Source organism: Labrus bergylta, chromosome 3 (genome assembly GCF_963930695.1).
Source record: "Labrus bergylta chromosome 3, fLabBer1.1, whole genome shotgun sequence".
In the NCBI taxonomy this organism is placed as follows: domain Eukaryota; kingdom Metazoa; phylum Chordata; class Actinopteri; order Labriformes; family Labridae; genus Labrus; species Labrus bergylta.
In genome coordinates, this window is record NC_089197.1 from 5,816,105 (window position 1) to 5,833,860 (window position 17,756).

The following is a 17,756-nucleotide window of genomic DNA, read 5'->3' on the forward strand; positions in this document are numbered from 1 at the left end:
TGGGTTTGCATCTCTGTGTGAAAAGAACTTGATAGGTCAAAAAGCTCCAGCAACACTTGTAGTATGAAGATCAACTTTATTAACTAATTGGAGCATTTTGACCTCATCAAGCCTTTCACTCTTCATGCACCTTGTTAGTTGGTGAAGTTGTGCCAGAAAATCCCTCTCTGCTTCTTTGAAAAGAAACGGATTGAAAATGTGCAACCACTTTGATAATTGAGGCTTGTTAATTGTTAAAAAAAAAAATGGAAAGAGTATTAACAAAGGGGTAATTTGATGGTTTTATAGACCTATGTTTTATATAAAATTGTAAATATTAAAAACTGTTTGGAGTGCCAGATAGCTTAGCAGCATCCACTGGTTTGGAGTCAGACCTCAGCCCTTTGCTTGAGTCACTCTTCAGCTGTCAATAAATGCAAAAAGACCAATGAAAAAGACCCAGCTCCCCCCCCCTAAAAAAATTACAAAAAAAAAAACAGAACTGTTTTTAATTGTCTAACTGGTGGTTGGTTTGGACACGTGTGGTAGCATCCCAAAAAAAAATGTGTTTGCTTTTATAATTTTTTCAATTTAAATTTTAAAAAAAATTGATGTTAAGAAGAAAGTTGACATTTTTGAAATAAACAAAAAATCTTTAGAATCATAGTCTCTCTCCTGCATGCAAAATATATATATATATAAAAAAATTTGAATACAACCAATTCACACGGTTAAAATAGCAAATTACAGGCAAATAGCACATTTTAACAGATGATGGATCATGATGGCAATTGGAAGCCAGTGAAAACATTAACACTGATTTACAGAAGATAGTCCACATAGACTTGTGCACACTTAAAGCCTTGTGTGCTAAAGATAGGATGATTATTTTGTTCCCACAGCATCTTTAACAAATTACCTTAGAGGCTTTGTATGTTGCACATTCTGTGATTAAGCTACTAATTAAAACTAATTACCTTAATAATAAACGATTTGATCACGAAAGTACAATAGCTTCCATTTCAAAACGGAAGTAGCACGGCTTTCAAAACCAGCTTGACTACAAAAGTAAATTAACTTTACTTTGAAGGTCAGAAACGGAAGTTATTTTTCATTTACTAAAGAAAACTTAACCAAATATCAGATAGTCAATGAGCCTCTGTGTATTGTGCGTCCAGTCTTCTTATCCCGGCTGAAACATATAAAGCAGACGGTGTTACAATGACACAGGTGGAGAGTCAGAGGTTTCTTTAAAGCGGCGTAAAGATGGAGGACGACCTGGTGTCGGAGGATGATATCCGTGAGTATCGTTATTCCCAGCAGCTGTGTGTTCAGAGAGCTCACATCTGTCAGCAGCAGGATGTCCGTGTTGACCACAGAGGGCTGGAAATGTCCAGGCCGGATACTGTGTTACTTTTCACAATGTGTCGTTTGCACATGTGGTAATATTTGTGAATGCACAAAAACGATCACAGCCTCGGATGTTTATTTTATTCAATTTCTATTTCTGCAACTAGGCTGTAATTAAAAACTGTCCAATAAGGCTTCTCATTTTCTAAAGTAAACTGCGCCTCCTCATCTATATGAAGGTTTCTTCGTGTTTGGGACCTAATGTGAAAAGTATTCATTGTCTGAATTTGACTGAAAGGTCGTCATAGCCTATCAAGCGAAATCTGTTTCTTGTGTCTATTGTATTATAATTGAACACATGATGCAGCATGCCTGAGTTTTAATTCTTGAGTTTATTATCAAAAGCAAAAGTCATCTACCAGGACACAAATCCCATTAAGACCACTACAGCCAATGATGTAAAGGTGAAAGCCCCCAAAGTCTCAGATTTATAATACAGCAGGCATTCACCTTAGTTGCTACCTTTTGCTGGCATGCAGAAAAAAAGGTGAACATCTGTGTCCACTTCTCCCTGTCAGTGCTGGTGTCAGAGAAGGAGCTCCATGATGCTGCAAAGAGGAACGACACCGAAAAACTTCAGGAGCTGATCAGGAAGGGTGTGGACGTCAAGGCCAGGAATAAAGTATGCCTATTGTTTTGACCTTTTCTACAGCAGGTGTGTTCAAGTGTTTGTCAGTGTGTAGTGATGCACTGATTCAGAGAGATCAATAAGACAGATAATGAACTAAAGCTTTCTTAATTGTAAATTAACACCGTTCTGCTCATTAATAAAAAATAATAAAAACATGTTGGGGGGCGGCTGTGCCCCATGTGTCAACCAGTCTTTGAGGCCCTTCCTTTATCATCCATCTTGGTCATACATCTCTCCCGTCTCTGCACAGGTTGATCGGAAAGCTCTGCACTGGGCCGCAGGAGCTGGAAACGAACAGGCTCTACGACTCCTACTGGACCATGACACTGAAGTGGACGAGAAAGACTCTGTATGTGCACGGTTTTGTTTCCTCCAAAGCCCCCCTGCAGTAACAGATGGGTGACGCCACTCAGGCACTGTGGCACAAAAGTGTCCAATTTCTGTTTAAACATTCCTAAAACACTGAACATCAGTTATCATTAAGGTGCAGTCTCTCTTTACTATGAACAATGCAGCAAAGATTTTAGAGAATGTCAACAGAATGCAAAATATGAAAACATTTTCAGCACACAGAAGCATGAAGAAAGATCAAGGCGGTCAAGGACACTTTACTTCACATGTATCTTCAGAGCATCACTGTGGTATAACTTTTGTATGTTTGTCTACAGTTTGGAATGAATGCTCTGCTCCTGGCCTCCTGGTTCGGTCATTTGAAGATCCTGCAGGTCCTGGTGTCCTGTGGAGCAAAGCTCAACTGTGAAAACAAAGTAAGATCTGCTTCATATCATCATAAAAACAAACTGTCAGGACTGACTGACTCAGAGTCTATGTGTGTGTGTGTGTGTGTGTGTGTGTGTGTGTGTGTGTGTGTTAGGACGGTCTCAGCATGCTGCACTGTGCTGCTCAGCGAGGTCACATCAGCGTACTGGAGTTCATCATGGAGGACCTGGAGGATGTCTGTCTTGACAGGGTGGACAAGGTGACGCCATTCAGCATTGTGTTAAATTTACTGCCTGATGTTCAACAAATTATACATTTTAGACTTTTTGCTGCATCTAGGAGTCTAATGTCGCAAATTTAGAGCCGGGGAATCACGCCACACCCGAGGTTAACCACCTTCCACTTGTGAGTTGGCATCAAGTCGGTCAAACAACATGGACGCCTCCAGGAGCACCTTTGTTTTGTTAGCTCATCCCAGGCAATAACAACACACTAAGTGACAGTCTGCACTGGAAAATAACATGGCAACACGTCCACAGATAGAACTTGCATGATGCTATCGGTGTGATTGATTTAATTACACTACAAGAGGACTACGTTGTTAACTAACACAATAGTTACAGGTGAAACATTTATCTTAATGCACGTAGCAGCCATGTTGGATTTTTACACAGGCTACTGAAGTTGCTCCGAGTTTCCAAGTGGGAATTTCGACTTCAGGGGGGCATTCCTGATAACGTATCAGACCGGCAACTCCGAATTTCGGACTTCAGAGATCAAAATGATCAGCAACATATAAATACAAGGAGGTTATTTAAGCTTTTGATTGAAAAGTGTTTTAGCTCAACGTTAACCTGCCGATGTCTCTCTGAACAGTTAGGGAAGACAGCTCTTCACCTGGCTGCTGAACACGGACAGTCTGAAGTGGTGGAGTTTCTGATTGGAATGGGTTGCACTCATGCTTTGAAGGACAAGGTAAAGACACGTATACACACACACACACACACACACACACACAACTTAAATGCTTAAATGGTTGAATGGAAGAGAGCGTTGACACCTTTGTCTATATTTTTTTACATTAAAGTCAGGGTTGGTCATTTTCTCAAGATGCACTTTTTAAGATAGGTGGAAATTGTCTTCAGGTCCTGACAAAGGAACAAAGAAAATTCTTCATCTGTAGCAGTTTGTAAGCCTGTAAATAATTTGAGAGGTACCAATCTGATGAACCAATCACGCCTCCCTGATCGTTCTCGACCCCATGAATGCACGAGCCCACACTCAAAGCATGAGCTGAGGTCCGCTTCTGGACCAATGGCGCTTGTACATGTAAGTGAGGGCCGTGCTATGCTAGTTTTCGAAAAATTACCAACCCTGCATTTAATGTAAAATATGTATCACAAAACACATTTTATTACACTACTTGGCTACAACAAAAAAAACATTATTTAATTTATTTTCATAATATTGGTAATATTTTATTTCAGCCTTTTAGGATTGTAGATCAGTGTAGGGTTATGCTAAATGTACATGCTTGGGTGGCCATTTTGTTTAAGTTTAATTAACAGGCAATGATTTGAATGATGCTATGATGTCATGGTAAGAGAATGTTTTGATAAAATAAAGACATCAAAAGAATTCCGGAACTCTGGTCCATCAAAGCTAATTAGAATCTCAGCATATAAACAGTTACCAGTCTGAGACAACCACAGTTCACAGATTCATTCTGAGACTTCAACAGTTCACAGATTCATTCTGAGACTTCAACAGTTCACAGATTCATTCTGAGACTTCAACAGTTCACAGATTCATTCTGAGACTTCAACAGTTCACAGATTCATTCTGAGACTTCAACAGTTCACAGATTCATTGAGATACAACTTTGTCCGATAGACACTTCAACAAGACCACAAAGCGTTCTACATCCAAGACACTGTTTGATCTGAGAAGAGTAATGGAGCACTACAGATCCCAGAGCAGGGCAGTCAATACGGGGGCTGATGATTTCAGGTACTCCATGCAAGGAGCCGAAACGTTCCACCAGAGGCCGCACCACTGGCCCAACCAGTATGGACCCCATCGCCCATCACATCAGAGACGCCCACCCCACTGGCAGGTGGTGGCAGACCTGAAGAATGAAATACAAGGGTTGAAAATTCTTCTGAAAAAGGAGCAGGATCTGAACAAAGCAGGGTGCGACAGAGATATGCTCAGCAAGAACATCATTGAGGAGTTGGAGGAAAGGTTGGAGTTGGAGCACCATAAGAGACTTGAGTGTGAAAAGGAGATCAAGATGCTGAAAGAAGAAAGGAAGCACTTTGATCCATCCTGTGCAGAGAAGGAGTCCCTGATGCAGGAGAAGGAAGAGGTCATCAGTGATGAACTTTTAAAAGCAGAGCAGCCGGAGATTTCAAAGAGCCGCTGCCTTGAGCTGTCTGATGAACTCAGAGCACAGGAGAACACAGATCAGGCACTGCAGAAGAGGGTGGAGGACCTCCAAAGACCAGAGGAATTGAGGGCTGAGAGCCTCCAGAAAGAAGTAGAGGAGGTCAGGCCTCAGCATGAGGAGGGCTTACAAAACCAAGACAAGACCAACATGTGTCCTGAGCTGTCTTCCGATCCGACAGCACAGGAGGAGGCCGATCAGATGCTGCAGGAGGAAGCGGAGGTGTTTCAACAATTGTGCGAGTCAGAGGAGAAGATCTCTACATGGAGGAAGATCAAGAAAGCCTGCACTCCAAAACATCGCCGCCAATTCAAGCATCAGAAGAAGCAAATGCTGGACCATATGTGACCATCCCAGCTTCTCCAGCCACTCCCCCCCACCCGACCTCCTCCAACACACAGGCTGTAACAGGCCAAGCAGTCACAGTGGGAACATAGAAAGTCCTGACTGACAGAAGCCGGCTGGTTTCTGTGTGTCAGGACTCGACATGTTCCCACTGTGTCTGCGTGGGTTTTTTCTCCGGGTGCTCCGGTTTATTCCCACACATAAACATTTGGACCTAATTAAAAGATTTGACACAAATTTCAAAGACTTGATAAAATAAAAAAAGTCTTGATCTAAACATTATATCTGTGTCGTTGAGGGCTCTTTTAAGTATTTTTCATACTGTTGTTTTCTGAGTTTGTTTTAACAGATAAAAGTCAAAGTATCTAAATGCATGCATTGTCATTTTGAACGAAGCAAAGTACACAATATGAACTATAAGTGTATTTTAAGTGGTTGATTATTTGACAATTTTTCTACACTTTGAGGATTTACTCACACACACACACACACACACACACACACACATAATGAATCAGTACTTGGACTGAAGGGCAGCACACACAAGGGCCTGTTGTGTATTAAGCAAACAAACTTCTGTTGGTTTCACGTATTAATCAACTGAAATGTTACACTTCCTTTGTCAGGTCGTCATGACAACAGACCTCACTATGGCTAAAGCTAATGAGGGTGTAAATGCATTCATCTGTCTGTACTCAAACACTCAGCATAAAGCAGGATGTGTCCCGACTTTAAATCCTGTGTTTGCAAACACAGCTGCCTCCAACAGCTGACTCAAAGTAAATATTTCCGCACTGTTGGTCAGCATCACATGTTCATCTCGATCAACGGTCACTAAAGGTGTGAAGTGTCGTTTCCACATACAATAAATTAAAACCATGTGTTGTATTCCAGCAGATCTAGAAGTGTTGTTCTTCTTCAGTAATATGTTTATTCTGATAATAAAAGAAGCATGCTTCCAAAGAAAATATGATCAAAGCAAATAAATGTACATATAAACAAGACAAAGTGATTGAGACCATGTACTTACAGAGTAATAAATGTTAACTGACTAAATCTACTGAGAAGTAGACTGACAGGCTGGTCCTGTGGCTGGCTGCTGACAGGCTGGTCCTGTGGCTGGCTGCTGACAGGCTGGTCCTGTGGCTGGCTGCTGACAGGCTGGTCCTGTGGCTGGCTGCTGACAGGCTGGTCCTGTGGCTGGCTGCTGACAGGCTGGTTCTGTGCACTGGGAGATGATCACTCATTCTCTTCTTCTGACTAATATTCAGACTATTCCTCATCTCAATACACACACATATACACACACACACACACACATATACACACACACACACACACACACACACACACACACACACACACACACACACACACACACACACACACACACATGCACACATGCACACATACAAACTGTTAATTGCGGTATTTCTCTTTTGGTAAACATTGAAAACGGGTCCCACAGACCTGAACACCATACAAGGTTACATATACTGTAGCTGAACAGTAACCTGCAGAGATACATTGTTTAAGAGGTGGTGCCTGATCATGAATTTATTTAATCATAAGACACATGTCTGCAAAACAAAGTAAATGTGTCTGGTTCAGGTAAAATAACAACGAGGTGCCAACATCCCCTCGTGCTTGTTCTGGTTTGTACACTGTATGCAGAGGAAGTTGTGTCAGAGTGGGTTTCTGGTTTTGATGTGTTATGTCTGGACTTCAGGAAGAGAACACAGCCGTGCATCTAGCAGCCAAGTTTGGGCACACAGACGTCCTGCAGAAGATCATCGAGACGGGAGTGGACGTGGATGAGAGAAACATAGTGAGTGGAATGTTCTAGCTTTGCACTTTTTAGGGACTTTTTTCCCCCTGTGGCAATCTGTTCGATTTGTTGTGCCTTTGACTTTACGCCGCTCCATGTAGTAGCATGGTGACTTTAAACAGCAGTGAACAGTTGTTTTTTGAATGTGAATGAAAAGTATTTTCCATGTCATCATGGTTGATAACAGACCCTCTGATCTGTCTGCTGGTTGTTCTTTTATCTTTGTTAAATTCTTATGAGCAGTTGTCTGATTCCTTCTTTACCATAAACTGATGCCATATTTACTTTCAGTGTGAAGCTCCTGACAGCTGTCTCTTTGGTGTTTTCAGGATGGTCTCACAGCTTTGCATCATGCATCTGATGGAGGTCACTGGGAATGTATCAAACTGCTGCTGGAGTCCGACTGTGATATCAACACACAGACTAACGTAAGCTTTCCGTATTTTAAGTCAGACACTGTTTGCATAAACACAGGGAATCTTTTTTTTAACAATGTGAATCCTTGTTCTGTTCTGTCTGCAGAAGAACATGACTGCTCTCCATTACGTGGCCCAGCATGGCTTCGACAGAGAAGCCCACTTGCTGCTGGAGACAGGGATCAATATAGATGCTGTAAACAATGTAAGTGGGAAAATGACAACGGGCCTCATTCAACAAAATCTTCAGAATTAATATAGGATTTATCTTAAATTGTTCTTAAGAAGACTCTCTGTCAGATTCACCAGCGTGTTCTTAAATGAATGAATTGTTTGCAGCTGTGTTCTTATGTTGAAAGCGTATGCATGTTGTTCTCAATTAGTATAGGTAACCGCCCACTAATGCCCATAAAAGGGAATAAGTGCAGACACACTGAAACACATGCCGGTAGCAGAAAATCAGGTTGTGGAGATGTCTAACGGAGGGATGTAGATGTCTCCTATCAGAGAAAAGACTTTAGCAGGTTAGACGTGGAGGTACTTCTGCAGGAAGTCAGCAGCAAACAAGAGGTTTTATTCAGCAATGTGTGTAATGGTTTCAAAGGAACACAATGAAAGACGCAGATGTAATAAACATAAAGTACATTAAACAAATATGTTCTTAGGAACGATTGGAGAATGAGTCCAAATGAGAGGGTGGATATCAGACTCTTTACTGATTGATTATGGCAGAAGAAAACAAAAGAATACCTCCTCTCATTAAAAAAAAAACAACTGTGGCCTGGAATTTGGTTCACTTGTTCATCATATGTTTAAGTCATATGAATACAACACATTTTACAAATGAATTAATTCCTGATTGATTAGCAACAAAAAACGCATTTAGTAGTGAACACATAGAGGGATGTCAGGCAAACCACATATTTAATAAACCATCTAAAATGTGCATTTTACCAAGCTGACTTGACCTATAGACATGATACAGTATGATAACTTTGGAAAAAAGTTACTTACAGGAACAACTTCAGGAATTATTATTATTTTAATGATAGCTGCAGTTAAAGCACTTTTATGACCTGGAACCTCCAGCAGATTACAGCAGATAACACGATTGGTAACAGCGTCTTCAAATACGTTTACAGAGTTAAGAGGACATCGTTTTGAAAATGTGTAACGTAAGATTTATTCATCGCATGTCCTTCAAAAACTTTGTACATGTGTTTTTTTTCTTATTGTCAGGATCATCCACAAATCATATCAAACTATGTTTATTGTTTCTTTGTGTTTGAAACAGCAACTCAACACAGCGCTGCACCTCGCTGTGCTCGGCAATCACACAGAGGTCGTGCGTCAGCTGATAGAAGCCGACTGTGACCTGGACATCACTGACAGTGTGAGTACAAGCCTCTGCAACTCCACGCACTGTAGTGCAATGACACGCCGATGGCTCTACAGTTATAAAATGACAGTTGAAATGTTAATCCAACACATTCTATCAACAGAGACAACAGAGCGCTCTGCACATAGCAGCAGAACACGGCTGGCAGGACCTGGCTGAGATGATCCTCATCTCTGGTGTTAACCTCACTCTAACAGACAAGGTGCCACACCGCACACCACTTCTTATTGCACATTTGATTATTACATTATTTATCTATTTTCTCATTCTTTTGGCAAAACGATTAGTTCTATTTTAATTTATTTGACCTTTACTGTGTTTTAATAACTACACATATAAATAGGTTAATTAAAATCAGTGCCACATTGTGAAACTGTTTCTTAAATGGGGTTTTTGACACCATCAAAGCATCACAGCTTTGTGGTCTCAGGTTTCTCACTTTTCTCCCCCCCGCCCTTCGACAGTCTGAGTCACCCGCCAACTGATAGTAAACATTATTTTACACTAATGTTTTATAAGAAGCTGGTAGGAAAGTACATGTTTCAATAGATGTATTAGAAAAAGGGGGTATAGTTTTATACACATCACATAGTTGCAGGGCAGTGTATAAGGGCAGTATTAACCCCTAAAAATCAACCTCATCATGGCTGAAGCACAGTGTCAACAAAACCCTCAAATGTCACTTGAACTTTCTTTAAGAGTGTTTTTTTGACTCAACATGTTTAATTTTATACTGATATCTAGTAAACGTGATAATAGCCTGACATATTCAGGACAAGGTTCCTGCAGTTTATGTTATGTTTGGAAGATTGGATGCCTGTTTTCTAGTTCTTACTTATATGTTTATTTATCTGATGATGTGGCCGCTGTATTGTGTAGTTGTGTGTCCTGTTTGCTGTGTTATACTGACTGTATGATACACACAGCAGGGGAAAACGTGTCTGGAGGTGGCAGCAAGAGGAAACCACATCATCCTGGTCGACATGATCATCAAAGCTGATCGTTTTTATAAATGGGAGAAGGTGAGTTCACTCACTTTGCACCTGGCTCTGCAGTGACTCTCTGGGAATAACTTTATTAAGTACAGTTTTTAACTAATGCATTAACTCAGTCCCTGAAACTAGGGCCCTGTTGGTCTAAACTCCAGACAAAGAAAACATAATATACAAAATACAAAACATATTAACTTGCAATGAGGAAACAAAATATTTGTACTCTCAATATTGAACTTAATACATCTCTGTGTTCTCTTTCTCCACTTCCTCGTTCTCCTCTTACTCGAACACCTACCCCCCTTTTTAAAAGTTGTCTCATTGTTTTGCACACAGAACAAACCTGACTCCTGTTCGAGCTCTGATTTCTGTGTGATCTGATTGGTTACATATGTTTTCAAATTTGCATTCTCAGTTCAGGTGATTGCTAATCGAGTGTGGTGTTTCAGTGTCAGTGCCACAATTTTGTTTTTGCTGTCATCTGTCCTGCTGCTGGGTTCCTCTGTTACTTCTTTTTTCACTGTTACTCTTATGCTATAAGATTCCTGTTGTGCCAACATCACTCCAAACATGTCCATCATTTATAGATCTGTTTGCACTCTTGGCATGAAAACAGCTTCTCCTGTCCTCCTCAGGATCAATTGGGCAGTGGGCAGGACTCCTGGGTGGGAAGAAATCTGAGCTTTAAGCAGGACCACCAGCCGGAGACACAGCACATCCGCTCGGTCCTGTGGAGCCTGGCCACCAAGCACCTGTGCCGGGGGGAGTGGAAGATTCTAGCACAACACTGGGAGTTCAGCGATGCTCATATACGAGCTATAGAACAACAATGGACGGGTGAGCTGGACTGATGTTTATTTCAATGATTGATAGTATTGAAAAGTATCTAAGCTATAAAAACAAAACACCGTCAGTTGTTTTTAAACCACAGCATCTGGTCTTAGTTCACACACAGCTCTTGACCTCCTTGGCTCTTGGCTCCTCCTTGGCTCTTGACCTCCTTATTATTTGTGTTCGTTCTCTCATCTGTAAATAAAGTGGAATGTATGCATTCGCTTACGTTTCACTTAAAGGTCACATAATATGCAAAATACACTTCACCATGTTTTTCTAACACGCACATGTTTCTCTAGTCCGTCTACAAACCCCCCAATCATGAGAAAAGTCCATCCTCTCCGTCTATTGCCTGATCCACTTTTCAGAAAATGTGTGCTCAAACAATAGGACATGGAGCGAGAAAGCCAGAGCCTTCCAGAGAGGGGGGTGGTCAGGCTCAGCTCATTTGCATATTTAAAGCTACAGACACAGAAACAGCCTGTTCTGAGCAGGGCTGAAATAGAGGGGTTTATAGACATGATCAAATACAGGATCAGAGTGGATTTAGAACAAGAATCTTCACACACATGTTTCAGGGAGCTCTGAGACTTATTTAAACTGGTTGAAGACAAGGAGAACATGCCACCTTTAATTTCACTATAGATAGACAACGATGTGTTTTTTAAGTCCTGAGTTGAACCTCCAGGTATGAAAAGCTACAAAGAGCACGGTCACAGGATGCTGTTGATCTGGCTTCATGGAGTCGTGATGGCGGGAAAGAACCCAATCAAAGGCCTCTATGAGGGGCTGGTGGAAATCTCACGGACGGACTTGGCAGGTGAGAACTTCAAACTACACTGTGGGTTTGATATGTTATTGTGCAGCAGAGCTATACAGAGCTCCTGCAATGTGACGCAGGGAAGAAAGCTTTCACGTTCTCTTTGGATATTTTTTTTTCTTTGCCTAGATCCGGATTATGAATTCCCTCTGAATGTAGAGGGGGGAAATGTGCCAAATTAACTAAATCTGCAGTTCCTTTATATTTTTGAGAAAAGCCTTGGGCCTGTTGTGATCTTTAAAGAGTTTTAAGTGGACCCCAAAGCAAGACCGGAAGACAGGGTGGTGGGTAAAAGTGGTATTTATTGAAGTGAGGCTGGTGAGGCTTGGATGAGAGGCTGGGTGGTGAAGCGCTGGAGCTCGATGATTAGAGGCACTGGAAAAAAAGAGACAAGGGTAATCAGTCACATGTAATTCCAAATCACTGAAGGTTCGTACTGACTCTGAAAAGCTGATCTACCACGGTGTAGGCAGAAATAATCTGGCAGCTTGGGAGAGGTGAACAAGGGTCTAAATGCTGCAGCTGGTGATTACTGATGATGATCAGGTGAGTGATTGCAGAGAGCTCCAGCAGCCAATAAGCCACGCCCAGCCTCTGAAAGAAAAAACACAAGCACCAACCAAAAGCAGACCAGGAAGAAATACACAAAAAATGTCCAATCACCACAGGGCCACTTCTGAGGTTGTTTTTACATTTTGATTTATTCTTCATACTTGTCTTTTGTATGTAAACAGAGACATGCAAAAATATGTACACATATTGGGTTACTTTTTTTTTTAAAACTTGTTTTTGTATATAAACATATACTGGATTTTTTTGAGCTGTGTGCTTTACAGAACAATCTACAGTTTGAATGCAGACATGTTTTATTTCCATTAAGCAGCCACCTGGTTTGCGTATATTGTATATTCCAATAATACCAGACGATCACTGTCATCTCTTTCTGCAGGCCGGTGAGAAATCATTCCAGTGGAAAAAAGTAAAGTTATGATGCAGATATTTATTGAATAAGAAGTTGTGTTGTATGAAGGGTTACATTGAGCATATACAAGATGCTTTATAGATATTATCCATATTTCTATTTATTGTGCACTGCACAAAAGTGCCTGAAGTGATTGCTGTATTATTGAAACACGACAGAGGAATGCATAACTTCATGAAATATCTTATTGCTCGATTTGTTGAACAGTTTCATGTATTTCCTTCATGAATGTGTTTTAAACATTTGATTCAGAGCTACTCCGTCATCATGTGCTCGTCCATTTCCTAAATGATACCGTCTGCTGGCTGGTGGTTGTGGTGTTCTACGGTCTGCAGTGTGTGTGATGTCTCTGTGATGTTTTTAATCTTTCAGAGAACATCCGGCAGAAAGCGAATGCAGAGACCAGCTCGACCAAAATGTGCACTGCCATGTGATCATCACACTGTGAGTGACTGTGAAGGCAACACGACAAGTCAAACTTTTTAAATGCAAATTCAGAGCCAATGAAATTCAGTCCATTGCATTAACTGTTTACACATTTACACTTTATTGGATTTATCTCAGGCGTTCTGTAGGGAAAACATTTCTTTAAAAACTGCTGTAGATTTAAATATCTGTATATTATTTAAAAATAAAACATGTGCATCTGAGTGATACCTCAGATTGTCAGCCTGCAGCTGAACAAAGCATTTTTTGGTAGCTGTGATTGCAGTTTGTTACAGAAGCCTTAAGAGGACATGCACCCATACATTTTAATTCTCTCCATTTTCCATAGATCATTTCTGTCGTTTTCTCAAGATCTCGTTATCACGGGAAGACCAGCGTTGTATTCTCAACATACTGACATACAAAAGTCGAGATCTCAAGAACACAACCGCACATTACTTATCACGGGAATACAGAGTTCCAGGCTCATTATCATGAAATATACAGTTGACAGCAAGTTATGTATTCATATTAAGAGACCTCCATGACCATCAAAGTCTAAAAATGAGAGGAGTGCTCTGCTGTCCAAAACAACCGTTAACTTTTCACATGTTTTATTCATTCATACATTTGTCTTGTGGGAAAATGTGTGTAGGGTGCAGAGCGTCGTCATCCTCCACCACTTTGAATGGAAGCTGTTAACGACCGTCTCCGTGAAGGCCTCAATCATCTCCTGCTCTCTGAACACTGGGACACAGTATAAATGTTAAATGTGTTAATCATAAAAATGATCACACTCACTGATGCTGGTGGAACCTGTGAATAAATTTAACATATACACTATGAGTGACATGCATAGAAGGAAATCGATTAAATGAAGCAATAATCTCTTTTTATATATTAGATGTACTTGATGTATATGTACTCTTTTAAAAATGTCTGGTTTCACTTCATAACCAAGTTTTTATCCCACTTGATTCACATTTTTATGATGATTATTATGTCTTTTTAAAATTGATTTAATATGGAACTTTCTACTCTTTTTTTACACTGTTCTCAGTCTGTTTTAGTCATCCAGAGTTGTGGACTTATCCTGATGTTTTCCTGATAGTAGCTTTAAATATGATCCCTCTGTGGGCGGCAGTAGCTCAGTCGGTAGAGGCTTGGGTTGGGAATCGGAGGGTCGCCGGTTTAAGTCCCCGGGCAGACCAAATCTGGAAAATGGTCTGGTAGCTGGAGAGGTTCCAGTTCACTTCCTGAACACTGCTTAGATGCCCTTGAGCTAGGCCATGCACCCCCCCTCCCCCACTAGACCAGTAGCGCAGGCTGTGGACAACCCCCTCACTCGGACATGTCTCCATTAGTGCACGTCCAACAGAGTGTAAAATTGAATTTCCCCTTGCAGGATAAATATATAGGATATCGTCTTCTTCTTACTCTCACTTCTGCTCAGAATGCAGAGGATCACTCAGCTGCAGCTCACACTCTGTAGACAACTCAGACTGAATCATTTCACCACAGAAACACACACAGAAACTTGCAGGTACACTTACCAGCGTCTTCATTATGCTTCATGATGTCATATGCGTTGACGTCAGGGTCTAAACTGTTGTTGACGATGGTGTCTTCCCTGTCTTTGAAGGCAGCCGCACTTTAAGCTCTGCACTCTGTCTTTGTGGCCTTAAAGAAATCTGTGTTTTGTTTCCATCACGTCAGATCTTCATTCAGTCTGGCCATCATTGTTTGAATAGAGAGAGCAGTAATATAAGCAGATCGACCTCAGTTGATCTAAAGCTCAAGTGGAAGGAATGAAACATCTCAGTTTCACATTATGGCTCAACGTCAACCTTCTGTCTGTATTACAGTTGTATATGCATCCTATAGACTGAAGATGTGATGCAGTAGAGTGACAATAACTAAAATGCACTTTGAGCCTTTTTCAATCAGTTGTTCCATACTTGATACAAGTAACCACTTAAGGATGGAGATGAATTCTTGAAGTCTCAAAATGAGAAACAGAAAAGCACAAAACCTTCTGCCACAGGATGATGTATTTTTTTTTTTTTTATCAGATGTGCCTCTCTACTTGCTTTTTCTTCTTGAGTAGTTTACGGGATTATTTCACTGATTTTTGTGTTCTTGTTTTATGTTTTATGTTTTATGTTTTCACATTGCTAATTAAAGGTCTTTATTTTGGGATACTCCTTCTGTTGCCTGGTGTAAAAAATGTTAATGGTGTAAAATATAACAGCTATTTTTGCATGAAGTAAAACAACTATATACATTCTGTCATGGATAGAATCCCAAGGAAACTAGGTCACAGGTTTCCTGACCTGACGGCTGATGGCGATCAGCTCGGCTGGGAGGATGGAGAGAGGGGTTGCAATGCGTCTTTGCTCAGTTGGTTGTGTGAATCCAGAGAGTCAACACCATTAGTCGGCTTTCTGTGTTTTTATTGTTGAATGAAGATCTCAGTTATGGGTGTGTGTTGAAAATATATTTTTTATTTCGGCCAGTGACTCCTCCCATTACCCCTCTGTTCTCTGACTCCGGCTTGTTTTGGACTCCAATTTATGTTAGTCTATTATTTTGATGAAATTAGTGGGTGGTTTGAAGGACTATGCTCTTCTTCCAATTTAATGAAACCCAAGGCACACTAAAGCCCTGTTTCCACCAAGTGGTCCGGTTCGGTTTGGTACCCATTTATTGGCGTTTCCACCGTCGAAAAATTGGGAATGGTACCAAAATAAGGGATCTGTACCGTCTTACTTTTTTGGTACCCTTCTGTTGGGGTGCCAAGGGTACCGATCCGACCCCTAAAGGTCATTTTGTTTACTGTGTCCCGTTCTTCTTCTTGAACATTTAACTTAATGAATAGCGGGCTACAACGTGTTGAGCTGCTATGATGTCACACTATTTCGTAGCTGACACGGCTATCTCCATCTGGCTTACACTCTGCTTGCCAAATAAGGGTACGGTTGGCTGTGGAAACGCAAGATCAGGGTTTACTGTACAAAACTGAACCAAACTGTACTGAACCAAACCGGACCGCTTGGTGGAAACGGGGCTGTGGTACCTTTTTGTAAAAGGTGCAGTGTTCTGTCAGTTCCTCAACCTGCGATCTCTTTCGTTCAGATTTTGTTTACTGGGGGGAACGTAACAATTCACAAAAAATGTCATTTTTTAAAATATGTTTGTCAAATGTAATGATCTTCTAGTACTGTACTGTGATGTAGTATTACTGCTGGTCGTGAACACGTTTGATGATCGTTACAGGCCTACAAAAACAAATGATTAAGAGCTGGTTTGGGCATGTTTAGTGTTTTGTTGTCATACAGCCAATAAAGATCGATGAGCAGGGTGTAAATAAAAACTATGTTTGCATGAAAAAAAATCATGTGCAGAAATTTGCATTTTAAGGAACTTTATGAATTACATTTTTTTTTTAAGATCAATTTAAAAAATCAATGCTTCAATCAAAATTGTTCTTCATCAAACTTTTATGCAGCTCATGTTTAAAAGATCAATAAAAACTCCACTTTGGCTACAAGGTGCTCAACTTGATTTTTTTTCCCTCTGCACTTCTGGACCATGGATCATATTTACAGGACTGTGAACATGTGGAGTGTTGATATCATCTTCAACAAATCAGAAATTCAACAGTTACTCGTCACTTCCCACCCTCTCTTTATTTGGCTGTGTACCTGGTTACTCTCACATTTACATCCCTTGTACACATGGCAGACTATTTGCTGAGAGGTCACCCAGTATTGTGTTCCAAAAACAATAATAAAGGTTTGCATTATATAAGCACTAAAGCACCATGTTATTACAAAAACAAGGTCTTAAAAAAAAAAAGTGCTCCTTGACATAGCTTCTTACAAGCTGGACATTTTAAAGTTGATATTCAACTCAAGCTGGGGAAATTATGAAACTGAAAAAGGGAAAACAAAAAGTTGGACCCTCCTTTGTACATCCTTGGGTCTCTTTTAGTTACCAGTGTACCACTCTGATTTGCTAGTCAGTGCGTAAGGAGGACACAAGAAAATGATCTTATTGGAACAGGTTGTTATATTGTTCACATGAGGAATCTGCAGCCGTCTCTCTTGCATTGTGTAACAATAGCTTTTGGCTCTAAGAAGGCGTTTTTCTGCAAACAGAAGGATGTTACACCACTGCCGCCTTTGTATGTGTAAGAAATCGCTGAAACCCAAAAATAAATACCTGTAATTAAGTTGTGGATTCAAGAGAGATTAAGGAAGAAGATATGATTTATCTATGAAGCAAAATGTAGTGAGCCAAAAAATACTATGAAATTAATACCATTAAAGAAGTTTTTTTGACATTAAATTTGGTGGTTTTCTTAAACATACTTCATGGATAAACAGCACTTTTACCAAGAGAAGAAAACACATTTGATCATGTCAGGTCTGCAGGGGCTCCAGCAGAGGGCGATCATGCTATAAAATAAATACCAGCCTCAGTGTAAAGCTAGTAAGATTATTTAAAAAAAATACACAATTAAAAT

At 40.5% G+C, this 17,756-nt stretch overlaps 2 protein-coding genes across 3 annotated transcripts in view; one reads left to right on the forward strand and one right to left on the reverse strand.

The window, feature by feature from the left end:
* Window positions 1–17,756, reverse strand: part of LOC110005219 (low choriolytic enzyme-like) — a 208,211-nt gene that overhangs the window by 164,383 nt on the left and 26,072 nt on the right. The window lies entirely within an intron of this gene.
* On the forward strand, window positions 1,094–16,782 carry ankdd1a (ankyrin repeat and death domain containing 1A). Of its 2 annotated transcripts, none has more exons than XM_020625650.3 (16): window positions 1,094–1,279; window positions 1,908–2,011; window positions 2,271–2,369; window positions 2,689–2,787; window positions 2,895–2,999; window positions 3,617–3,715; window positions 7,261–7,359; window positions 7,689–7,787; window positions 7,882–7,980; window positions 9,070–9,168; window positions 9,278–9,376; window positions 10,101–10,196; window positions 10,802–11,003; window positions 11,689–11,820; window positions 13,175–13,246; window positions 13,578–16,782. In XM_020625650.3, the coding sequence occupies exons 1-15, from the start codon at window positions 1,246–1,248 to the stop codon at window positions 13,234–13,236; spliced, it is 1,527 nt and encodes a 508-aa protein (XP_020481306.1). In that variant the 5' UTR covers window positions 1,094–1,245; the 3' UTR covers window positions 13,237–13,246; window positions 13,578–16,782. The 2 variants fall into 2 exon arrangements, with proteins under 2 accessions (XP_020481306.1, XP_020481305.1); XM_020625649.3 differs by having other exon boundaries at window positions 1,095–1,279; window positions 13,884–16,782.

Excerpts from the sequence above, each read along its gene's own strand:
- ankdd1a (XM_020625650.3), top strand. The coding sequence starts at position 1,246 with ATGGAGGACGACCTGGTGTCGGAGGATGATATCC. Across the intron at positions 7,360-7,688 it reads ACGTGGATGAGAGAAACATA|GATGGTCTCACAGCTTTGCA; the intron begins GTGAGTGGAATG and ends TGGTGTTTTCAG. Across the intron at positions 9,377-10,100 it reads ACCTCACTCTAACAGACAAG|CAGGGGAAAACGTGTCTGGA; the intron begins GTGCCACACCGC and ends TGATACACACAG.